Source organism: Phaenicophaeus curvirostris, chromosome Z (genome assembly GCF_032191515.1).
Source record: "Phaenicophaeus curvirostris isolate KB17595 chromosome Z, BPBGC_Pcur_1.0, whole genome shotgun sequence".
NCBI lineage: Eukaryota > Metazoa > Chordata > Aves > Cuculiformes > Cuculidae > Phaenicophaeus > Phaenicophaeus curvirostris.
The window spans coordinates 16,666,828-16,692,978 of NC_091431.1; the positions used below are offsets into that span (position 1 = coordinate 16,666,828).

The 26,151-nt window shown below is 39.8% G+C and overlaps 1 protein-coding gene across 2 annotated transcripts in view; it reads left to right on the plus strand.

The window, feature by feature from the left end:
- Nucleotides 1–26,151, plus strand: part of KIAA0825 (KIAA0825 ortholog) — a 229,485-nt gene that overhangs the window by 39,874 nt on the left and 163,460 nt on the right. For both annotated transcript variants that reach the window (XM_069881056.1, XM_069881057.1), the window contains exons 5-10: nt 7,043–7,137; nt 9,491–9,718; nt 10,724–10,989; nt 12,298–12,448; nt 16,090–16,280; nt 17,675–17,857. In XM_069881056.1, the coding sequence (XP_069737157.1) occupies nt 7,043–7,137; nt 9,491–9,718; nt 10,724–10,989; nt 12,298–12,448; nt 16,090–16,280; nt 17,675–17,857 (1,114 nt within the window). The remainder of the gene's footprint in view (nt 1–7,042; nt 7,138–9,490; nt 9,719–10,723; nt 10,990–12,297; nt 12,449–16,089; nt 16,281–17,674; nt 17,858–26,151) is intronic.

Sequence of the window (26,151 nt, forward strand, 5' to 3'; positions counted from 1 at the left end):
GTAGACATTTAACCTTTTCTACTGCACGTATCTTGTCGTGCCTACTGTGATGAGACTCCTTCTCTATTTACAATCAGTTGAAACTCCTGAGAGGCTCTGGCATACCTAGTACATGCAGCATCACAAAGGTTGTTCTCTTTGAAGGAATCTGGAACGTTCAGCTGCAGTCAAGGGTTAAGCAGGAGGTTTTGGTTTAGAATCCTGCCAACCTGCATTCTCTTACCATCTTTAAGGGAGATTTCTCTTCCCCCTAGCTTTTCAGACGTCTCTTGTTGAGACTTTAAAAAAAATCAAAAAAGCATCTGACGTACTTTTATCTGTCTCTCACTTTTTTTTTTTCCATTCCAGTGAGAAAGGTGAACTTCGGACAGATCAGATAATGAGTACCAAGAAAAGCTTTTTCCAGTGGAGCTCTTTGAAAATGCTGTGGGCAAAGTTGTCAAGCCCTTAGGTTTACAAGCTTTGCCTCAGGGGACTGGGAATATTTGCAGCGGTCTTTCCTTCACAGCATAAGAAGAAATCCTTTACTCTATACCAATTTCTTGAATGTGTAATAGAAGAAGTGCAGAATCAAATTTATGAGGTGCATCATCTTAATAGACTTTGAAGTTGTAAAAACTGAAGAAATAAAGGTGTAATTTTTGCTTTGATCTCAAAGCAAGATGTTCAAGTAACTTCTTTAAGAAATATGTAGCTTCAGCAGATCAATCTAAATTGAAGACGGAATTCACATTAGGAGGGAGCTTAATTTCAGATGTACGTTTTCTGTATTTGTTTCTTTACAGTTTGCTTGGTATAATACAATAAATAAAAAGGTAGAAAGCAGGAGGTTTTTTAATCTATAGTTAATCAAATATTTTTGTTTCTTTTGCTTATTTAAATTTATGGGGGAGTGGTATTTCCCATTTCTGCAAGATGTATTATTACGAGTACAGTTTCAACAGAAGCTCTGGATGAACCAGCTGAATCCAACCAATGAGCCACATCAATGGTGCTATTCCTTCCTTTTTTATCAGTGAGCTGTCATACAAATGTTTCCTTGATGCTTTGCTATTCTATGCTGCACGCAAGATGATGTCACCATGACTGTTCTTACGACCCTAAATGCTGTGAAAAAAAAACCATACAAAAAACAGGGAAGCTGTGGAATTCTATAGAAAAAATAATGGGTAGAACTTCTTGTAAGGAAGAAAAAGAACTTGGTTAACAATGCAAGAGATATCACTGTCATCATCATTAAAAAAGAATCAGAAAATACTGAATTGGAGAAAGAATTAAATACATTGAGGGCAAAGGGGGCGTAGGCAAAACAATTTGCTTTAAAACGAATAATCTCAGACAAATTTTAATACAGTCAAGGAAAGTTGGCTGAAGAGGTTTTATTTTAAGTGAAGCAGTTGCTATAATTTTGTTTTGAATATTTACTATAAAAAGTATTCAAGCTGCCTGGCTGGTAAACTGAAGGGAGTGCACAAAGCCTGAACAGTTTATCAAGTTTGTAGAACATGAAGTTTCAAGAAAGATACAGCAAGAATTTGTGATTGATCCAGTCTGCCCAGATCATCAAGAATGGTGGAGATGTAGAGTATGCTCTGGAATGGGAGAAAATATGAAAAACAGTTTTTGTTCATCTTCCATCTTCTTTCATGACATTTGCCTTTTTGTGTTCGCTTTCTGAAAACTCTCTTCTCTGAACAGTCAGATGAGGAGGATTGTATATGTTTCTGTCAAGTAGAGTTTGACGTTTGGAATTTGGGAGAAGACTCAAAGAATCTGTGTAGAGCACTAGGGTTGTCTACGTAGGGATGCTTCCTCCTTCCCATGGTATATATCAGTTTCTTGAATAAAGCTGCACTTTTATTTCCCAGGGGTGTCTGCTGATGAAGGCAAGAAAGCAGACGAGTGAGGAAGTAGCAGAATAAGAAAGGGATAATTTGGTATGTGTCTCTGTAGAAACGGTGTAGAAACAGAGAGGAAGGTTGTGGTAGCACCTGAAGTGCTGGGAGGCTGTGGCATATACGCAACCATCAATGAAAAGTGTGAAGGGATGAGCCCTTGCCTCTTGGAGATTTTATTTGAAGAAGATCAGCTGCTTCTTCTAAAAAAAGTTACAAGTGGAGTTCCCCAGAGCTCAGTGCTGGGTCCAGCCCTGTTCAATATCTTTATCAATGACCTGGATGAAGGCATTGAGTGCACCCTTAGCAAGTTTGCAGATGACACTAAGCTGGGTGGAAGTGTTGATCTGCTGGAGGGTAGGGAGGCTCCAAAGGGATCTGAACAGGCTGGACCGCTGGGCTGAGACCAATGGCATGAGGTTTAACAAGGCCAAATGCCGTGTCCTGCACTTGGGGCACAACAACCCTGTGCAGCTACAGACTAGAAGTCTGTCTAGAAAACTGCCTGGAGGAGAGGGACCTGGGGGTGTTGGTTGACAGCGACTGAACATGAGCCAGCAGTGGCCCAGGTGGCCAAGAAGGCCAATGGCATCTTGGCTTGTATCAGAAACAGCGTGACCAGCAGGTCCAGGGAGGTTATTCTCCCTCTGGACTCGGCACTGGTGAGACCGCTCCTCGAATCCTGTGTTCAGTTCTGGGCCCCTCACCACAAGAAGGATGTTGAGGCTCTGGAGCGAGTCCAGAGAAGGGCAACAAAGCTGGTGAGGGGGCTGGAGAACAGGCCTAATGAGGAGCGGCTGAGAGAGCTGGGGATGTTTAGCTTGGAGAAGAGGAGGCTGAGGGGAGACCTCATTGCTCTCTACAACTACCTGAAAGGAGGTTGTGGAGAGGAGGGAGCTGGCCTCTTCTCCCAAGTGACGGGGGACAGGACAAGAGGGAATGGCCTCAAGCTCCACCAGGGGAGATTTAGGCTGGACATTAGGAAAAAACTTTTCATGGAAAGGGTCATTGGGCATGGGCAGAGGCTGCCCAGGGAGGTGGTTGATTCACCTTCTCTGGAGGTGTTTAAAGCATGGGTGGACGAGGTGCTAAGGGGCATGGTTTAGTGTTTGATAGGAATGGTTGGACTTGATGATCCGGTGGGTCTCTTCCAACCTGGTGATTCTATGATTCTAAGATTAAGGCCAACTTTACCTAGATGAGATATGGGAAAATAAAAAATTTGGGAAACCAAATGAAATCAGTAAATGATTGGAGACTTGACCTTGTGGCTTCTTTGGTAAGACAAGAAGAGGTTTTAGTAGTATGTGAGCCTACAAGTACAGAGATGGATGTATATGAATATAGAGCATGAGCGTTGAGGCTGTTATTTAGAAAAGGAGGTGGGGAGAACTAGTAGGACCTGATAATTTAAAATGAGGGAACCTTTAAAGTTATTGATGCTGGTGGAAGCATCATTTGGCTCTTCACCTCTGGCTCTAGGTATCTACCATCAGCTAGATACCTGTATATCTCAGCTGTGAGTTAATAGACAAGGCAACAATTCCATGAATACACAAGGATTTTAGGTTAAATGTTAAAGGTTTTCTTTAAAGTCTTAATATAAAAAATGAGAAATAGCTAATCTACATAGTGACAAGAAGAGAATGTGAATGTAGATACTCAGTTGTGCTTATAGGTACAATCAGAGATTATATCTATAGAAAAGCAGAATTGCAATGAAAACCAAGGCAAATTTAAGGTAGAAAGCTCAGAATAGAAAAGAGAGAAAATATCCAGTTAGTTAGGTTATGGGTTTTCTTTTTTAATTCAGAATAATTTCTGCAGAATACCATAGGAAACATTGTCATAAAATACATTAAAATGTATTAAAAAAACAGTAAATTTATGGTGCTGTCTGTAACTTGTCTTGAATAGTCAAGGAGCTGATTGACCTGGTTACGCTTTCCTGTTTATATATTCTGCCACTTTAGCTTTCATTTTTCCCAGTTTAAATCTATTTTTCCCTGCTGTCTTTTGAAAATGCAAACAAGAACAGTGCTTGGAGAAAAAAAAACACAAAAACTTTGAAGTTTTAGAATGCTGTATGGAAAGTGGAGTATTCATTTTCAGTGGGTAAATTGTTTAGGGGAAAGATAGGATGGGGTAAATGTAATCCTGCATATGTGCAAACACTGGTTATTTCATAGAATGAGAAAAGATCATTAAACCTTGCTGTGTGTACCACCACTCACTTCAGATGCGTGAAGACTTGTAAGTTTATGCTTAGAAGACAATCTTTAGCAATGCTTGCCAGTACCCATCATTTAAAACTTCTTGGGTTTAATTTCATATGCGATTCATTAAATTAGGAATGTCTGCCACCAGTGTCATTTTCCAGCTTTATGCTTTGAGATGGATATTAGACATACCACCATTTGGGTTTTTGCTCATATTCTTTCTGAAGCTCAGACTCACAGAATCACAGAATGGTTTAGGTTAGAAGGGACCTTTGGAGGTCAGCTGGTCCAACAGCCTCTGCTCAAGTATAGCCATGTACATCCAGTTGCTTGGGATCGCATCCAGAGAGCGTTTGAGTATCTCCAAGGCTGGAGACTCAGTAACCTGTCTGGAAAACCTGTTCCAGTCTGTGGTCACCCTAACTGGAAAAAAGTGTTTCCTGATGTTCAGAGGGAACATCCTGTGTTTCTATCTGTGCCAGTTGTCTCTTATTGTGTCAGTGGGCACCATTGCAAAGAGCCTGGCTCTGTTCTCTCTGCCTCCCTCCCTTCAGATATTTATATACATTAATGACATCCACATTCCTGAGACTTCTCTTCTCTAGGCTAAACAGTCTCAGTACTCTCAGCCCTTTCTGATATGGAATATGATCCAGTCCCTTAATCATCTTCATGGCCCTTCATTGGACTCTCCCCAGTACATAAATATATGTCCTGTATGGGGTAGCCCAGAACTGGGCACAACGCTCCAGGTGTGGCCTCACCACCGCTGAGCAGTGGGAAAGGGTCACCTCCCTTCACCTTCTGACAATACTTTGTCTAATGCAGCCCAGGATACTATAACTCTTCTTTGAAGCAAGGTCACAGTGCTGGCCAATGTTCATCTTGGTGCCCTGCTGGACCTCCAGTTCCTTTTCTGTAAAGCAGCTTTCCAGTCACTCAGTGGGTATTGCAATGTGCATGGGGCTACAGTTCTCCCTGTTCAATCTTTTTGTGCCCATTTCTACAGCCTTGAGGTCTCCAGCCTATATATCAAGAGCTTGTCTACAGCTTGTCTCATAACAGGATCTTGTGGGAGTCAGTGTCAGAGGCCTTACGAAAGTCCAGATAGACAATATCCACTGCTCTTCCCTCATCTACAAGGCAAATCGTTTCTTCATAGAAGTTTATCAAGTTGGTTAAGCATGACTACGCCTTGGTGAAGCCATGCTGAGTAGTCCTGATGAATTTTTTGTCCATAAAGTGCCCGGAAATGGTATCCAGGATTAGCTGTTTCATCACCTTCTCAGGGACTGAGGTGAGGTGAACTGGGCTATGATCCCCTGAGTCCTGCTTGTTGCTTTTCTTGAAGAGTGACATTTGCTGTCCTCCAGACTTTGGACACTTCTCCCAGTTGCCATGATTGATCAAAGATTACTGAGGATGGCTTTGCAGTGACATCTGCCAGCTCCCTCAGCACTTGTGGGTACATCCCATCAGGACATATAGACTTATGTGTGTCCAGTTTGGTTAAGTATTCTCAGACCCGATCCTCATCCACCAAGGGTACATCTTCCTTCCTCCAGCCTTAGCCCCAGATCTCTGCGACCTGAGATTCCTGAAGGCTGCTCTTGCTAGTAAGGACAGAGGCAAAGAAGGCATTTCAGCCTTTTTCATGTCTCTGTAACCAGGTCCCCTGTCTTGTTGAGCAGTGGGCACACATTTTTCCTGTTCTTCTGTTTGTTGCCTGTGTTCCTATAGGAGGCCTTCTTGTTGTCTTTGGCATCCCTGGCCAGATTTAGTTGCTTTTGGGCCTTATCATTCCTAACTTTGTCCCTGGATGCTCAAATGTCATTTCTGTGTTCCTCCTAGGTTACCTGTTGTTTCTACCTCTTCATTTTGTGTTTGGGTTTAGCTAGGAGCTCCTTGTTCATCCATGCAGACTGCCAGACATTTTTTGTAATCTCTTTTGAGATGGAAAAAAACCTCTCTCAGAGGAGGTGGTCCCCAAATCCAGGTTTCTTGGGCCCCATTTCCATCAAGGGCCTTATCTATCCCAGGGGACTCTTTACAATCAGATCTTTGAAGAAGCCCAAGTCTGCTCTTCCAAAATCCAGGGTTGTAAGCTTGCTTTTTGCCCTCCCCCCTGCCCTCAAGATCCTGAATTCCACCATCTCATGGTCACTGCAGTGAAGGTCACCTTTGGTCTTGAGATTCTCATCAAGCTCCTCCATTTTGGCAAGTATGAGATCCAGAAGAGCCTCTTGTTGGCTCCTCTGTAACTTGGGGGAGGAAGTTATCATCAGTGCACTCCAGGAACTTCCCGGATTGCTTGAAATGCTGATGCAAGTGATATCTACCCCAGAAATAGGTTTGTCCTTGTCAAAACTGGAGCAAAATTCCCATTACTCCAAGATTTATGAGTGAGCTTTGTACCAGCCCTTCTTAAGGAGCTTCACTTGTTCTTGTTCCTGTTGCCATTATTTTGCTTATGATAACTGTACTAATTAACTGTCTTTTTATTCTTACCATATTGGTGTTTCCAAATCAGTAAAAACTATAAAAATACATTAGTGTGCAATTCATATAATTTATTGAACAAAGAATAGAAATTAATTTCTACACAGCTGTTCTAACGTTATCTGTTCTCCCTAGAAATAGGTGACTGCACAATCAGTATAAAAATGAATTAATGACAAAAGGAACTATATTTTACACATTATATGTGCGTTTGTATAAAATATGAATACAATGGGATGTGGATTTCATCATGTTATATAAAAGGAGCTGTGTATAACCTGAATTTGACTTTATCATAACATTAGTATTCTTCTACATCTTGTTGAGGATTTTTTTATGCTTCATATTGATATATCAGAAGGTGTTGTAGGCTGCTCACTTTTCTACAGAATTAATCTTAACTTTGATCCCTTTTATCATACTGTGCAGGAGTTCTGAAGAAAGCTGGTGGGGAGCTTTTAATAGGAGAAACCAGAGCAAATGAAACCAGTGTGCTTCCTGAACAGTTACTTCAGGTAGAAGAGGTGAGTATGAAAAGAGTCTTGCGCTTTGTAGGGGATTTTCTTTTGTCTGTGTCTCCAGTGTATTCTGTCACCATGTTCATTATAAACACCTATTGCCATAGTTTCATTATTTAGCCACTGCAATTAATTTTAGGTGCAAAGTGTCAGTTAAGATTGAATAAAATCATATGGCATTCATGAAGAAGTGGTTGTTATTTAAGATTTAATCACAGAAGGGATTTAACATCAGAAGTATAGGATACCTTATTAAAAAAACAGTAAGAAAATGCTAAAATATGGTAGCTTTCTTCAGTATTAAAGGTATTCTCAAACACAGCAGAATTTTATAAGATTCTATTGTGCTTTTAACATTGATCATAACAATTTATAGCATAAATTTATAGCATAAACAATGTTTTGTATATATAATATCATAATGATAATTTATTATCTATGGTGATTTAATATTATAATTATGATGATTCATATAATACCTTAACAATGCTATAGATTGGACCCCACCTGAAGCCCTGTGTCAAGTTTTGGAATCCTCAACATAAGAAGGATAGGGATCTGTTGGAATGGGTCCTGAGAAGGCCATGGACATGATGTGAGGGCTGGAGAACCTCTGCTGTGAGGCTAGGCTGAGGGAGTTGAGGTTGTTCAGCCTGGAGAGAGTAAGCTCCAGGCACAGTTTATACCGGCCTTCCAATACCTGAAGGGGGTGTACAAGAAAGCTGTAGAGGGACTTTTACAAGGGCCTGGAGTGGTTGGATGAGGGGGAGTGTCTTTAAATTAGAAGGGGGAAGATTTATATTAGACATTAGGAAGAAATTCTTCACTATGAGGGTGGTGAGACCCTGGCCCAGGTTGCCCAGGAAAGTGGTGGCTGATCCACCCCTGGGGGTGCTCAAGGCCAGGTTGGATGGGGCTTGGAGCCCCTGATCCAGTGGGAGGTGACCCTGCCTATGGCAGGGGGTAGGACTGGGTGGGCTTCGAGGACCTTTCCAACCCAATCCATTCTATGATTCTACAGGGGTAAGTACTCACGGGATGTCCGGTTTCTTTGATGCCAGTAAAGTACTGTGTAGTGAGCACTATGCTTTGTAGATTGTATATGCAAGATTAAATTTTAGTCTGTCTAAAAAAATTTTTATTGTTGAATTTCTAGGATCTAAATGCTCTTACAAGTCTGGTACTTTACGACAGTGGATTTGATTTCCTAATGGCTGAATTTTAATGCTGAAATGACCTTTTAAAGTGTACTTTGAACCAGTTTGTGAAATTAATGTTTCTATATTTAGTGGATTACAAAGAACAATATTTTTAGAACATTGAGCTTTAATTGAGTCAATATGAAAAAAATACACAAAAAAGAGATAGTTCAAAAATGAATGTCTAGGGGCCACCTCTGTCCTCACTGGAACTGAGCATTGGGAGTTCAGAAGGGAAAGTGAAAGGAAGGAGAAGGCAACTTCTGAACTTGACTAAGATGGAAGGGCTCCGCTTTGTAGTCATTCATTGCCCTCTGGTTTAGTACTATAGCCACAACGTGTTAGGAATCCTTTTCTTTTCTCCCACTACAGCCTTATAGTGGGGATCTTACTTCATTAAAATATTTATCTTACAAAGGTGCGATACTCACTTGGCCAGTTCTGGTGTGATCTAAGTCTGCTGTATGTCATGTGAGCAATGCAAAGCAAGATTCGTGGAAAATCAGTGATGTACTACTCTATCAACTTCTCACAACTGGCATGATTCAGATAACTTTGGAAGTCTCTGTTTACAGAAGGCAGGGAAGTGAAGTAAATGAGAGTAAAAACGAGCATTGGATAAAACTTACAAATCTCTATTTAAACATTTTAATCTTTGCTAAATCTAGCTCTAGAGAAGTGAAATCCACTGTGGCTGTGTTAGAACCAGCTTTGCTAAGTGCTTTCCATTAATATTCATGTTTTGTACCTTCCAATTGTTACTTACAGTGAAAATTATTACAGAGTGTCCATTGCTGGATTATTTGTTAAACTACTAAGAACAGTTACAAATGTATTTGACTTGTTAAATAGATTCTTTAAAGATTATAAATAAAGATGAAGCGTGGCTTTTAAAAAGCAGTCCTTTTTAAACAGGGTTTTTTATAAATGTATTTCTTAAAAAACTGATGAAAAATTTATTGTTGTTAAGGATGTTCATTTTTGTTGGAAGTATAAACTGCTTTTAATATGATTTCATGGCTAGCAGACTATTTTAAATTATTGAAATGAATTTCAAAAGATGATGGTGCCCTTTATTTTAATTATGGAAGTTAGAATTTCAGACAATAATAACACACAGTAATGAATTTGAATTGATTTTATATAAATATATATTTCAGCCTGTTTTCCTGAATTTTGGCTGGAGAAATGCATTTAAAGACCTATCTTCCTCTGTGGCTCACTGTATAACAATAGCAATTGAGGACTTTTCAACTAAAATTCTTCAACATGAACAGAAAGAAGAGTTTTCAGCTGCAGGCTATGCAATGAGTCTTGTAAACAACCAGCAAATGAGGGAGTCCTGCAGAGCAGTCCAACAGGAGGAGCAACCAAAACGAATTGCTAAGGCAGGTATCAAAAGATCTGAAGTTTGAGGGGAGACAGAATGCCAAGGCTGTTTGCCATCTACACTTTGAAGTACTTACAGTACCATTAATATTCTGTATCTTATATAAATGGAATTAAGAAGAAAGTGAGAGGCATTACAATATGAGGCTGAGCAGAGCTTTACACAATAGCCCATAGTCTATACTTGAAAGAATTAACTTTTAAACTTCACTGGCATTATTTTCTTCATCCAAAAAGTTCTAAAACGTTCTGATTAGTATCTACTCTGTCACCAGGCAGTGCGATGGGAAAATGCTGAAAGCTTTGAAGCGTAGCTATAAAGGGATTTCCTGTATTCATATCCTTAGACATGCCATTTAACTAATCAGCAAAACCAATCATATGGCCAAATTAGGGTTCTTTGATTTGGCTGAAAGGTCTTTTATGACGATTAACTAAATTGTTTTTCTAAGGGAATATGTGTTTGAAAGTTGGGATTTTTTTTATTTATTAAGCTCTACAACTCTTCTAGCAAATTTGGAATGCTGTTAATGAATATTTGCTTTAAAAGACGTAAGCTCTTGGAGATAATTTTGGGAGATCAGTGTATAAATTTACTAAGAGATTACAAGTTTGTTTTCAAATTCAGTATTAAGAAATGCATTTGTGTACTTTTCAAAATAAATTAGTTTAGGTCATCTTTTTTTACAAGGAATTAACCTTATGCTTTGAATGTTCATCTAATGAAAACATAAACAAAATCAAACCATTACTATCATAAATGGGCTTTAATTTTTTTCCCCAATATATATTAAGCTGCTTTAAAGCAAGAAGAGATGAAATAATAATTCATTTACTGCAGATAACAGTATGAAATACATAACAGAATGAAATGTTTGTAAAGCTGATTTAACATATTTATGTTTTGAGCCAATTTCATTATTCAAGAATCTGACCCCAGTGTGTGTAAATTAAACAGTGCTGTCAGAATACAAATAACTTGATGCCACATTTATTTCCCTCAGTTTTGTTCTGACATCATGGAAGAACTTGACACATTGCTTCCATTGGCTCTGGCATGCAGAGATGATTCCCTTCAGGAAATTAGAGCAAACTTTGTGGAGGCCTGCGGCAAAGTGGCAACAGCTGTCTTGGCACAGCTGGAGGAGAAGAGCAAAGACGTTCCTTCCAAGGCTCCCCTGCAACAGTTGCACACCGCCCTTTCCACAGCCATATATGTCTTCCAGCATTTTACAATGTATAGCAATTTAATGAAAGAAACAAGCAAAAAGTGAGTCCCTTTTACCTATAGTGGTTTAATTCAAACATAAATAACACAGGACCTCGTTCCATTTTGGTGATACAGGATGGTAGTAGTTTTCCAAGCTGCATCATAATTTTTTATCACATGCACTGTGTTTACTCTTTATGGAAAGACCTCAATCAATGCTATTGATAACCTAAAGTAGGGGCAGAGGGGTTGGAGCTGGGTGATCTTTAGGGTCCCTTCCAACTCAAACCATTCCATGATTCTAAAGTAGACATTACAAAACAAATTATATGTGTTTAAGATCTGCATTTGATTTGCAGATCCAATATTTTTTATTTATTAAATCTGAGTAAATAGGGTTGTCCAGTGAACTGAGTGTACTCTGCTGTCCTTTAAATAGAGGGCTGAGGCCTTAATTTCCTTTCCTGACCTTTGCAATACCTGAATTTTCATAAAATTTGATTTAGCACACAGCAATCTTAGAGGATGGTACAAATATAGTTCCTGCTCTTTTTCCTTAAACCATCCATATTCAGAATATGAACAAATCCACCCAATGTAGTTTTAGAATTTATTTTTCATTGCATGCAGGATAAAAATTAGAGAAGAAAAGAAGTAGTAGAGCGAAATCTAAGACAGTGTTTGACCTTGGGGTAATGTAACTACATTTGCTGTTCTTGTAGGAGATTTTGAGGTAAGACACTAGGAATGTCTTTATTGGTCCATGTGTTTCTGGCCATATGTAATTTAAAAGCAGAAACCAGACCTTTCGGAGGGACACTTGAACCACTGCAGTTTTCAAGGAGCATATGATTTCTAAGGGATTGTATGCCCTGTTAAGCTGCTTTCCCTCTGATGTTTTACTCTATTCTCCCTGAAGGCTACCTCTTGAGTGGGACCTTGGAGCCAAAATATTGCTCCATATGTGTATTATGAAAGAATTTTAGTATAATCCCACCAAAAATAATCTCTGGACTCTACATTTATGTTTTCTTTATCATGCTCAGTGCTGATGCAGTTGTGCTGCAATGCAGAATCTCCCAATAACTGACTAACAAATGTACTTCTGTCCCTAGGAAACAGGATGAAGTAATATATTTCTTTGTGCCTTGGTTAAATCAGAACATATAGATTAGCAGATATATTTAAAGAACTTGTGAAACAAAGAGCAGATATTTTTCAAAAGTGAATGCTAGGTTCAGACTCCAGGACTGAGAGGAAATGGATGATTGATACCTAATAACCAAAACCATTTGCAGTGCTGGGGATTATTACCTCCTACTGCACAGCCTTTCAATCCTTGCCTCTTTGATCATTCTCTCTGAACAGACCCCTGTTCCAAGTGCCCATCCAACAATATCAGGAATTCATCAACATTCTCCAGTTTCAAGTTACAAGCTACTGCGTCAGAGTTTGTGCTACAAGCATTTTACAGGATGCTGAGAGCCACCACTGGGATGACTGCAAAGCTTTTTATGAGGTGTGAGGTTAAGTTTACTGTGCCTCTCTTTTACAAAATGTGTTTTACTGGTTGCCAGCTCTCTGGCTACTTAGAAGCATAAGATCAGCATTATTTTTACATAAAGATTATTGGAATTTACTGTTTTGAAATATCTGTTATGGCAGGCAAATGTCTCTTTAGAAATGATGTAGCAGAACATAGTCATTTAACATTGACATAAATCATTACCATGGGGTGTTTGTGTCATTTGCTTGATAAAATATTGTATGCCAAGTTCCAGACATTTGTATAGAGCTCATTTCAACTTTTCTCACAGAAATTGTGACACATGAAAATGAAAGGCAGCTATTTTTCTCCTGCAAATTTTTTAATCTGATTCTTTGATTTTTGTTTTCAATACATTTCTGAGATAACTAGTGCCATTTCAGCTGCATTTTGAAGTCACAAAACTCCTAATGATTCTGAAAAAAAAACCTGAAGTTCAAGTGAAAATTATAGCTTATTGGGTTTTTTCTTCATGCCAGTTAAATGCAGACATAGACTGACATATACTGTTTGAAATTATTTTCACTTAATTTCAGGGTGAAGTTAATGTATTATGTGGGTTTTTGTCCATAAAAACTGAGAATTCTTGGAGGCAAAGTCCTCCCTTACATCTTTTGCTGTGTGAGAGAATTAGGGTGCTTTTGTTAAACATTTTCTAGAAATGTTATGTGGGAGAAAATTCTGTGTGATGTGTATATTCTACAGATGTAATGTGAAAAGCTGCTGAGTCAGGGACAAAAATCTGCATGGGACAGGTGATGCAGACCTTAATATGGGTAATCTATCAAAATGCTCATCACTCATAGGCAGTTAAATTAGACAGTAGAAGCAGGGAAGGGGTCATCCCCTGGGACTCAGTGCTGGTGAGGCCACACCTCGAATCCTGGTTCAATTTTGGGCCCCTCAGTACAAGATGGACATTAAGGGGCATCCAGAGAAGGGAACAGAGCTGGGTCAGGAGCTGGAGAACAAGGGTTCTGGGAGCGGCTGAGGGATCTGAAACTGTTTAGCCTGCAGAAAGGGAAGCTGAGGGGGGACCTTATTGCTCTCTGCAGCTCCTGGAAAGCAGGTTGTAGTGAGGTGGATGTTGATCTCTTCTCTGAAATTAATTGTTCAAGACATGTTGCATCCACACTGAATTTAACTTTGGTGTTTAAATGACATACAGATTTTTTTTTTTTTGGAGTTACTACTGAGTAGATTAGCTCTACAATGTATTTAATTAATCTTATTAAAAGATGAGGGTAAATTTAACTTAAAGTATTGCAACATTGTCCCTGATTTCACTAGTAAACCCTGTGCGCCTCTTTTTACAGTATTGATACTGTTTCACTAGACTATATCCTATAGAGGTGTAACTTTTAGCTGTCAGTGTAGAAAAAAGGTCATAATAACATAAAAAAATGTAGAACAGCTTCCACATAAGGTGAAATAAGCAAACTGCAGTTCCTCAGTTTGAAAACAAAATTAAAATAGCAGTATATGATAGATGTCTATAAAATTAAGGGAAACATTATTTAAAAGGCAGTGTTAAAATAAACAGGTTCAATAGTTGCTTTCTGCAGCCCCCTGAAAAGAGGTTGTAATGAGGTGAGTGTTGCTCTCTTCTGCCAAGTAGCAAGGTGTAGGATGAGACGAAACAGCTTCAAGTTGTGCCACGGGAGATTCAGGTTGGATATTAGGAAAAGTGTCTTTACTGAAAGCTGCTCAGAGCAGTGGTGGAGTCTCCGTCCCTGAAGGAGTTCAAAAAGCATGTGGCTGTGGCACTCAGGGACAGGGTTTAGTTAGCATGGTGGGTTTGGGCTGACGGTTGGACTTAGTGGGCTTAAAGATTCTATGAGAGCAGTTGTGATTAGAGGGTAAGCACGGAGACAATAATCACCATGAGATCGCAGCAGGTTTTGAATATCTTTTCAGAAAGTTAAGCGGAGATTTTGTGAGATACATGCAGCAAATTTGTAGTAATGTGAGATCAGAGCTCTAAGAGCGCAGTTCCCATTCGCTGTCAGAGTCTGTGGTGCCGGGGAGTAGAACACTCTGAGTTCAGGATCTCACTGGCAGAGTGCACAGAACACCCACTGTGCCAGCTCTCCGGAGCGCATTTTCCAAGGGAGCTTTCAGTGCAGCAGACATCTGCTGCAGCTTTGGGAACTTATGTTTTCTAATAGCCGAAGAATAAAGAATTGTCTGTTCAAAGATAATATTGAGTGGCTCGTGTAATAAAGCCCAGCTGCCAGTTTCCTGATGTATAAGCTAAATAAAAGCTCACATCTGTTTGTGTTATACCAAGCCTGCAAAAATAGCAGATGTTTACCAGTAGGATTGTCTAGAAATGGAAACAAATAGAAAAACAGGTCAGAAAAGGGGAATTAATCTCATTTAAATCTTCAGTGAAACTGTTGCTTCTGAAGTGTAGGTGCAGTGTTAGAAAAGGGCAATTATTCAATTTACTGGTTTAAATTAAATAAAGCAGAGAAAATGAAGCAATTTGTGGTTTTAATTACATAGTTAGGAAGTAAAACTCACCAACATTCAGTTACTAAAAAACCCAAATATCCTACATTACAAAGGCAGTTTAAAGTTATTCTGGTTATTCAATCTGTGTGTTTTTTGAAAAAAAATTAATATATTTTTGTGAATTAAAGATATAGCCAAAATAAGTTAGCTTCCATTAGACATTCAAGCTAATTACCTGGTGGGTTTATTCTGTAACACTTGAAATGTTTTTTTGAAAGAAGGGAAATATTAGTAAAATTTCTGCAAGGTAGGTTTAGGGGGTTATTTCCAGATAACTTCTACTGGAGTGTACATCAAGAGTAGTCACGGGAATATATCTGAGAAACTCAGACTTAAAGAAGTGTATTAATATTTGAGTTACGCAAAGTTGTGAAGTTATGTTAGGAGTTATGAAATAAACTTGTACTTTTCTATTATGATACTTCAGTATATCATGCAATAACATTATAATTTCATTTCATATAAGAAAAATAGGGAAATATTTTAGTATCTACATTATGTTATGTTATATGTGATATATTGTATTTTTAGTCAATATAAGACAATGTTATTTTACCTGTGTGGAAACACTTGTCAACTAATTGATTGTTCTAAATACCGGAGTATTTTGGTTTGTTTGGCCTGTTGAAATATTGCTTTAAACAATATTTTTGTGTACCAAGAAACTGTTAAATCATCTGGCTATTCTAATGAGTACAGAACTGATCCAGTGTAAAGTGTCCCCATTCATAGCAGGGGTGTTGGAATTGGATGGGCTTTAAGGTTCCTTCCAACTCAGACTGTTCTGTGACTCTATGAATATTGTAAATGTTTTTAAACTAGACTTATAATACTATGGTTTTTGAGAACAGGTTAATTAAGGATACAAGAGTGCAACTGCTGTGGTTTGTATTTGTGGCAGAACTCTAGTTTTGTATCTGAAATGGAACGTGTGTTTCTTTGCTAATAAAGATGTTTCACATCTTGTCAAGGACCATTTTTTGGTCATCATCTGCCTGAAACTTTTCAGCTATTTCCTTCCAGATTGAATTAATTAGACTTAAACTGACATTCTGGAAGGTATGTTTTTATTATTTAATGTGTGGTGGTTTTGCCAGGGGGAAAGATGCTCATTCTCTGTCCAGATGTGGCATTACTTCTGCTGTGCTCTTCACCATGATCTGTGGACTATTCTGCCTCCCAAGGCAGCCCAGGAAATCCTTACCGATGTACTAGAGCAGACTTTGGCTTTGCTGTGCACCAGATATTGCCAGGCCTGCCCCACTTACAAGAGAACACCACAAATCAGGTAATATTTGTATACTTAATATGCACACACTTTTAATGGATAAAGTAAGTAACCCTTAGTTTTCTGTTACACTGCTTTCATTCAAGTTTAAATGCTAATGAACGCAGCAGAGAGGATAGAAACAATCTATTTATTTTGGTATTCATGTTAATTCAATATGTTTTGTAGATTTAGGTATATTTGATAATCATATACTAAACCAGGCAGAATTGAAGACCTCTTTTGAACTCTTGGTGAAATTGTTCCATGAACTGTTTGGTTGTTTTGAAAGCCCAAAGGGGAACAATGTGTTGTGGAGTGGTGGTGCAAGCAAAAACATGGGCAGAACTAGGAGCATCAGGATTAGGAATCAAGCTACTGATTTATGCGGAAAACTCCACATATCCCAATTGGGTTTGGGTTTTTGTAGGTCTTTTCAAGTCAAAGAGCTATGAGGGTACATGAGAAGGTTTGCCAGAATGAAGCCAGTTGTGCAGAAGGAGAAGGGAAGAAGAGGCTATTCCTCCTCCTGTCATTTTAGGAAATACAAAGCTGGAAGTTCTTCTTGTTAGGGTTCTTATGTTCTGCCAGAAAGGACAGTCCTTTAAGGAGTAGTACAGCAAGTGTCTCCAGGTAGAAGCTTGCCCTACCTCTGTCTGTTATTTTTCTATCCAATGGCTTGTTTGACTGAAGAAATTGGTGCATTTCTCACTCTGACCCTTTGGTCTGTATCTTTCCTAAAATAGTGTTTCCCTCTTTTTAGATTTTGAAAGTGGTGTAGTCAATGGTGGCCGTGCGATTTAAACACTTAAAAGCTTGTCATTAGTAGGAGACAAGAGACACTCAGCAGAGATATGTTCTAAAAGTTTTGTGGTGTCATCATAAGTTTTATTATGAAAAGGAGCATTGTCAAAGAATCTTAAGAAACTTGCAGAAGTTCACACCCTTGAGATAGGTGGCAGAAAAACCCCAAAGTTTTAATCTACATAGTAAAATACCTCTTTATATGTTCTATATGTTCTAACTCAGAACATTCCTTGTTGTAATGTGTTGCCTGGCAGATAAAGGTTTTGCAGAATTGAAGATTTAGTTCACTTGTCATTACTTTTTTGCTCCAGCAGGATTTGAAGATAGTATGTACGTTCTAATTATATTCTACCATAAAGAAAACTAGATTTAATTTTACTTATTTGTAGTTTAGAAGGCAAGTTGTTTCTGTCTAGGGGCATTTTTGTCATAGGGGAATTTTTACAGTCTAGTGGATTCAGAATTCCTGCACCACTGACAAAGGCAAAATTTGAAGTCCATGATGTAGTTTAGGTATTTTATGTTGTCAGAGGAAACCTCTGTTTAACTGAAAATTACCACTATCCTTATGTCCTAAATAATGTTATTTTCACTTTTTTTTCATACAGAATTGATATTGCATCAATTTTGATGTCCACTGAAGATCTGCTGTGGTCAGTTTGCAGCTCTGTAGAGGAGTTTCTGAATCCACATGAAGACAGAGATGTCAAGATTTATAAAATACATAGCCACTGCAATAGTCTTCTCTCTGTGCTGGCTATTTTAACTTCACCACTGAAGACTTTGTATGAGTGAGTATGAAAGAAACATTCAATTTGAGATAAAATTTGTTCTTGAGCTTACATGGATAGATCTACAAGGTGAATAATTGTATCGAAATACAAATGCAATGCATTGTGTTGTCACATTTTGATAACCTTTGACTATATCTCGATTTGATCTTGACCTTTACGATCCTACCTAAAGCCCAATTATATTTGTTAGGATTTTGTTAGCTTTGGATCAAAATCCTGTACTACACATTTTTTTGACCAGTGATCACATAGACCATAGTGAATGTTTGCTCTGATTTCCTCTGTAACACAAACAGTAGAATTTCATTAATTATTAAATAAATTTGCTATTTACTTTTCAGTTTACATTTACTCCTATGGTACCAGAGCCTTTGGTAAGGTTTTCAAGGATGCAGTCACTTATACAATTGAAAAAAATGTCATCTTCTTACTGGTTCATGTTTATCCACCTTCAGCTTCCAGGCAAATAAGAATGTTCTGCTGTCAACCCATAATAATTCCATAAGTACTGGAATATAAAGATAATTTACAGAAATTATCATCTTGTTACATGAGCAGGAGGCTTCAATAAATATTAAATACAGTGTAAAAAAGAAAGGGTATAGAATGCTGATCTTTATAAAATTATGTATTCACAAGTCACAACTGCAAGCAAAAGGACACAATATGCCATGAAATTGGGTCTGAATCTTTCATTGCTGTTCATGCTAAAAGTTCTGTGGTAAATTTGTTGAAAGAGACAATACAAAGTGAGATCGCAGTGTAAAAAAAGCAACAACAGCAGACCCCAAAACTAAGAAAGCCAAATCCTATTCAACTGGCTTTTATTTTACTATTCTAAATAAGAATAATCGAGGATCACCATCACGACAGACTGAGAGAGTTGGGCTTGTTCAACTTGGAGAAGAGAATGCTCCGAGGAGATCTTATAGTGACCTTCCAGTACGTGAAGGGGCTACAAGGAAGCTGGGGAGGAACTGTTTACAAAGGCTTGTAGTGATAGGACTAGGGGCAATGGGTATGAACTGGAGAGGGGCAGATTTAGAGTAAGCATAAGGAGGAATTTCTTCACCATGAGAGTGTTGAGGCTCTGGAGCAGGTTGCCCAGGGAAGTTGTGGATACCTCGTCTCTGGAGGTGTTCCAGGCCAGGATGGATGGGCCTTAAGTGGCCTGATCTAGTGGGAGGCATCCCTGCCTGTGGCAGGGGTGTTGGAACTAGGTGATCTTTAAGGTCCTTTCCAACCCTAACTGGTCTATGATTCTGTGATTCTAATACAGGTAATAGGTTGGACAAAAAGGAGGGATGAGGCCTCCTGCATTTAAGCTTCTTTAACTAAATATCTTTGTTCATGTCTGGGCTCCTTTTAATATTTGTGGGCTCAGAGGATTGTAAGTGGATTCTTGATCTTATACAAATAAACAGTTAAGAAGGTAGCTCGTGACCAGGTTAGGCAGTCCTGCTGTGTCAAAAATTATGTGGGCAGGAGTAGATATTGTGGTGGCTTCAGCTGCATCTAGTGTCAGTTTTCATATTTCACCTTTCCTTTATGAAAACCCATACAATGATCGGTTAAAATAGATACATAGTATAGTCTGCTCCTTTTAGATATTCTAGTCTCCAGCAATCCATGTTGTTTGCAGATTTATCTATACCTAGAATGACAAAAAATGTGGGCTACCTTGAGAACTCACAGAGTTGCAGAAAAAAGGAGGAAGAGGGAAGACCTCACTGCTCTCTTCAGCTCTCTGAAAAGAGGTCGTAATGAGATGGATGCTGGGCTCTTCTTCCTGGTAGCAGTAACAGAAGGAGGGAAAATGGCCTCAGGATGCCCCAGGGGAGGTTTAGATTGGACATTAGGAGGAATTTCTTTACTGAAAGGGTTCTGAGGCACTGCCAGAGGCTGCCCAGGAGGTGGTGGAGTCTCCATCCCTGGAGGGGTTTAAAAGAGGAGCAGACATTGTAGTTGGGGACATAGTCTGGTGGCAGACTTAGCAATGCTGGATCAGTGGTTGGACTCAATGGTCTTGAAGGTCTTTTCCAAGTGAAACCATTCTATGATTCTAAGGTGTGAATGGAGAGAGTGAGGCAGCATATTTTGTATTTGACGTAAAATGTTGCAGATTAACAACTTGGTCATACAGGTTTCCTATTTAGGCATATAAATTTAAGTATCCTAATTTGCTTTCCTAGAGATCAAAAACTTGACATATGGAGGTTGTAGCTGCTCATTTCATTTACTACAAAGTACTTTGCAAATCAGACCAATTAATCATAAATCATTACTGGCAGCTTTGTTTAAGAAGAAAAATAAAAGTCATACTTTGTTACATAGTTACTAAAATAATATTAATACTAAAAAACATGGCTAGAGAGATCTTCAGTAAGTAAAACAGGATATTTTTTAATGAACAATGTATTCAGAATTTGTATTTTCACAGCTGTGAAACTGCATTATCAAAACAGTTGTTTTATATTCTAAGTTTCTTTGCAGCCAGTATTTGTCAGGTAGCTTAACTCCATATCTAGAATATGAAGGAAAAACAAATTACTGAATTAGCTTCTTGAATGATGCTATCCAGTGAGAAACACTTTCATATACTGCATTTTTAGTTGAATTCTTAGGTCCATTATTTACTGAGTTGTGCGTAGTTCATCATGTTAGGAATCAGTAACAAATCGAGAAGTTATGCATATTTTTAAAGGAATACTAATCTTTCATCAGTTCTTTTTACAATTACAGCTGTATAATCAAAATTTCCATCTGTTGGCTTGGCTCTGTATCTTTCAAAACTGTGATAAAATTAACAGGAAGTGAAATAAAGAATTTTTTTTTTTCTTTTAAATCTGTCATACTCTCTTTTGGTACAAGAAGATTTCCCTGCAGGGGCTACATTTAAATTAGTCTTTAAGCTGCTTGGGAAAGTTTTGTGTAGTCAAAAAAGTGGTGATGACAGAACATTGTTTTCCAGGATTTGCCTAATTATAGGAGTGGCTCATTTCCAACTTACTAGAGGTACTGTATTAACTATTGCTTCCAGTGAATTAAAATTATTCAAGATTCTTTGTTATGTTCTTGAAATGCAACAAAATAGTAGGGGTGCTGAAAAATTAATGATGTCCTTAACTTGAAATAAAGTGATTCTGGCACGTGTTTTCTCCTTCTTAGGGTTAGCACGTGCTTTCTCCTTCCTAAGGTTGGGGTTGTGCATTCTGCTACAACTTAGAGTTTCATTTCTGTATGACAGGACTACTTAGACCCAGTCCTAAACTCACCTGTGAATCTTGGGTCAATAGATTTTAATACTCACTCATTTTTATGATGTGCTTCATTTCCTCCCACACTACTCTGGCCTTTCTGAAGTAACTTTAGGGTAATAGAAATGTTGGTTGGAAAGATCTGCTGGAGCTCATGTAGTCCAACCTCCTGGTCAAAGCAGGACAGTCACCAGGAGTAGTCAGACACGACAGAGGAGTGCCGGGAAGATGATCTGAGGGCTGGAGCACCTCCCATATGAGGACAGGGTGAGAGAGTTGGGATTGTTCAACCTGGAGAGGAGAAAGCTCCAGGAAGACCTTAGAGCAGTTTCCAGTACTGAAAGGGACTCCAGGAAAGCTGGGCAGTAGGACTTTATCAAGGGATTGCAGGGATAGGATGAGGGGGAATGGTTTTAAGCAGAAAGAGGGAAGATGGAGATGAGAGTTTAGGAAGAAATGTTTTCCTGCAAGGGTGATGAGGCTCTGTCCCACGTTGCCGAGGGAAGGCATGGCTGCCCCATCCGTGGAGGTGTTTGAGGTCAGGCTGGATGGGACTTAGAGCCTCTGATCCAGTGAGAGTTGTCCCTGCCCATGGCAGGGCATTGTAACTGGATGGGCTTTAAGGTATCCTCCAACACAAACCATTCAGTGATTCTATGAATCTATGATTGTAAGACTATTTTAGCTGACCTGTGTAAACTGCCAGGAACTGCGTTTTTTGAACCTCTACAGGAGAACTGTTCCACAGCTGCACGGCGGTTGTGCAAAGTATCATATAATATCTAGCATGAACCCTCAAAGGTATACTTTGCTGTGTCACTCCAGCCCCCACTGACAGAAGCTAGTCAATGTTGTCTTTATAATTACTCTTTGGGTAGTTGACCGCTGCCATTAGATCATAGAATCATGGGACCATTGAGGTTGGAGAAGTTCTCTAAGAACATGAAGTCCAGCCATCAACACAGCAGCACCATGCCTACTAAACCATTTCGCAAAGTGCTATTTCCACATGGTTTTTGATCACCTTCAGGGCGGGAGACTCCACTACTTCCATGGGCAGCATCTGACAGTGCTTCACCACTCTTTCAGTAAAGAAATATTTCCTAACATCCAATCTGAACCTCCAGTCTTACGCTCCTCGTAAGACTTGTTCTCCAGCCCCTTCACCAGCTTCGTTGCTCTTCTCTGGACTCGCTCCACAGTCTCAACATCCTTCTTGTGGTGAGGGGCCCAGAACTGAACACAGGATTCAAGGAGTGGTCTCACCAGTGCCGAGTCCAGAGGGAGAATAACCTCCCTGGACCTGCTGGTCACGCTGTTTCTGATACAAGCCAAGATGCCATTGGCTTTCTTGGCCACCTGGGCCACTGCTGGCTCACGTTCAGTCAGCTGTCAACCAACACCCCCAGGTCCCTCTCCTCCAGGCAGCTTTCCAGCCAGGCTTCTCCTAGTCTGTAGCTGCACAGGGTTGTTGTGCCCCAAGTGCAGGACACGGCATTTGGCCTTGTTAAACCTCATGCCATTGGTCTCAGCCCAATGGTCCAGCCTGTTCAGATCCCTTTGCAGAGCCTCCCGACCCTCCAGCAGATCAACACTTCCACCCAGCTTAGTGTCGTCCGCAAACTTGCTAAGGGTGCACTCGATGCCTTCATCCAGGTCATTGATAAAGACATTGAACAGGGCTGGACCCAGCACTGAGCCCTGGGGGCACCACTTGTCACTGGCCTCCAGCTGGATTTAACGCCATTTCCCACCACTCTCTGGGCCCGGCCATCCAACCAGTTTTCCACCCAGGAGAGTGTGCGCCTGTCCAGGCCAGAGGCTGACAGTTTCCGAAGCAGAATGCTGTGAGAAACTGTGTCAAAGGCTTTACTGAAGTCCAAGAAAATACATCCACAGCCTTTCCCTCTTCCAGTAGTAGAGTCACTTTGTCATAGAAGGCGATCAGGTTAGTTTCCTCTCATCCTATCCTTTGTCACTTGGAAGAAGAGACTAACACTCACCTCACTACAACCTCTTCTTAGGTAGTTGTAGAGAGCGATGAGGTACCCTTCTCATTCTCCTCCAGACTAAACAATCACAGTTCCCTCAGCCGATCCTCATAAGGTTTGTGTTCTCAACCCTTCACCAGCCTCATTGCCCTTCTCTGGACATGCTCCAGCCCCTCAATGTCTTTCTTGTAGTGAGGGACTCAAAACTGAACCCAGTATTCGAGGTGCAGCCTCGCCTGTGCCAAATACAGGGGCATGATCCTTTCTCTGCCTCTGCTGGCCACACCATAACTGATCGAAACCAGGATGCTGTTGTCGTCCTTGGCCACCTGGGCCACTGCTGGCTCATGTTCAGTCACTATCAACCAGCACCCCCAGGTCCTTTTCCACCAGGCAGCTTTCCAGCTGTTCTTCTCCAAGCCTTGAGCATTACACAGGTTAAAAGGTGTTGGTATTTTACTGTTGCTGATCCAAACCTCTGAAAAAATAGGGTTTTCATACCTCAGAATTTCTATACCACTCACTGAGGAAGTTGTTGTCAGTTACTCAGTTCAAATAGCAGGATCTACCGGTTTCAATGCTACTTGTAGTTTTCATAGGAGAACCCAAAACAGTTCTTCATTCATTGTGTTTTACAGAATAAAATTATCCTGGAGGAGCAGGCTGGCAACGTGCAGTACAACAAACCCACTTATGCCTTCAGAGCAGAGTCTGTCTCCTGCCTGAAGGCTAAGGGTTGCTCAAGTTGTAGCAGATGTATCCTTGAGCTTTTTTTCTATATTCTTTAGTCTTTTCTACTGAGTAACAGGTAGCAATCTTGCTATTAAAGAGCATAAAGAGCAAGGTGGATGCAACTTTTGATGATTTCATACTATGAATTGTTATATCTTACTTTCTCAACATGGAATCAGATGAATGACAGATGTTGAGAGAAAAAAATAGAGATTCTATTGGTAAAATTGATGTCGATGGGGTAAACATACCTGTCATTCAATTTTAAAAACTGAAAATGTTATATATTTAATATATATAAATAATTTATATTCAAAGTATAATTAATTAAGTGGCTTTTTAGTCATGTTTATTCCCTATACAAAGCTAAATGCCTATCAAGAGAGCTGCCTGAAGGAGAAGGACCTGGGAGTGTTGATTAATAGTTGGCAGAACATGAGCCACCAATGTGGCCAGGTGGCCAAGAAGGCCAATGGCATCCTGGTGTGGCCAGCAGGAGTGGGGAGGTGACCCTTCCCCTGTACTCAGTGCTGGTGAGGCCACACCTCAAATTCTTTCTGCAGTTTTGGGCCCCTCAATACCAGAAGGACATTGAGATGCTGGAATATGTCTGGAGAATGGGAACGAAGCTGGTGAAGGGGCTGGAGCACAAGCCTTATGAGGATCAGCTGAGGAAGCTGGGGTTGCTTAGTCTGGAGAAAAGGAGAACAAGGAGACACCTTATTGCTTTGTACAACTACCTGAAAGGAGGTTGTAGCGAGGTAGGTGTTGGTCTCTACTCCCTAGTATCCAGTGACCCAACAAGGGGAAATGGCCTCAAGATGCACCAAGGGAGATTTAGGTTGGATATTAGGAGGAATTTCGTTACTGCAAAGGTTGTCAAACATTGGCAGAGGCTGCCCATGGAGGTGGTTGAATCACCATCCCTGGAGGTATTTAAAAGACAAGGAGTTGTTGTACTTAGGAACATGGTCTGATGGCAGCCTTAGCAGGGCTGGATCAATGATTGAACCCAGTGATCTTAAAGGGCTTTACCAAGTGAAACCATTCTGTGATTTTATGAAATCCTTTGACAAGGAAATACCACTGGGATGCATCTTGTTGGCATCTCATTTTTTCACACCTGCTCTGAGGCTTTCAAGATCAATTCTCACCTTGTCATTCTCCACTGAAGAATAAAACTACTGTAACTTGGAATCTTGCTGTGGTACTAAATACTTCCACAGATGCTATCCACTGCTTTGAGACTATAGGCAGCTGCTTTAACATGACTTGTAGTCAAAACAAATTTCCTATCAGCTATTATTATACTTCTATCAGAAGAGTAGTTGAATGAGACTGTCTGGCAGAGTTGGGTTTTCCTGGCAAGAATTACATACCCTGCAGTGGACACTGAGAAATCCTGGCATTAGAATTATTGTGTTATCATTAGATCCTTGATTTTTTTTGAAGTATTTGAAGTCATTCTAATATGTAAACAATCCTTAAAGCCATCACATTATATTCATCTCAGTTTAAAGATTTGTGTAGAGGTTTTGTCATAAACCTCAGAGTCCAAAAGTCTGCCTTATGTTTGTCCTTAGGAGACAGCTAAGAAACCAGACTGCTCTACCCCAGGAGTCTCTTGAACAATTCATACACTGTCAGTAGAAAAGATGCAGTCTTTTTTTATTAGATTACTACCCCAACTGTATCCTTCATGCCTTCTGGTAGGAAGTCGGCTCTTACGAGGAGTGGCTGAGAGAGCTGGGGTTATTTAGCCTAGAGAAGAGAGGGCTGAGGGGAGACCTTGTTGCTCTCTACAACTACCTGAAAGGAGGTTGTGGAGAGCAGGGAGCTTTCCTTTTCTTCCAAGTGACAGGGTGCAGGACAAGAGGGAATGGCCAGGGGAGGTTCAGGCTGGACATCAGGAAGAAATATTTCACAGGAAAGGTCGTTGGGCACTGGAACAGGCTGCCCAGGGAGGTGGTTGAGTCACCTTCCCTGGAGGTGTTTAAAAGATGGGTGGATGATGTGCTGAGGGGCATGGTTTAGTAGTTGATGGGAATGGTTAGACTCGATGTTCCAGTGGGTCCTTTCCAACCTAGTGATTCTATGATTCTATGTTAAGCAAAATATTTCAGAAGATGAAAGATAATATGATTCTTCTTTCCTTTCATTTTCTTACAATATTGATGTTACTGTCTTCTGAATAATTATTTTCTAGTTCAGGTTCTCCCTGTATTTATATTAAAGTCTCAGCTTTATTTTTTGTCTTCAGGGTTTTGTGAATTCATATAGAGCACAAATTTACTGTGTGCCGGTCCTTCTG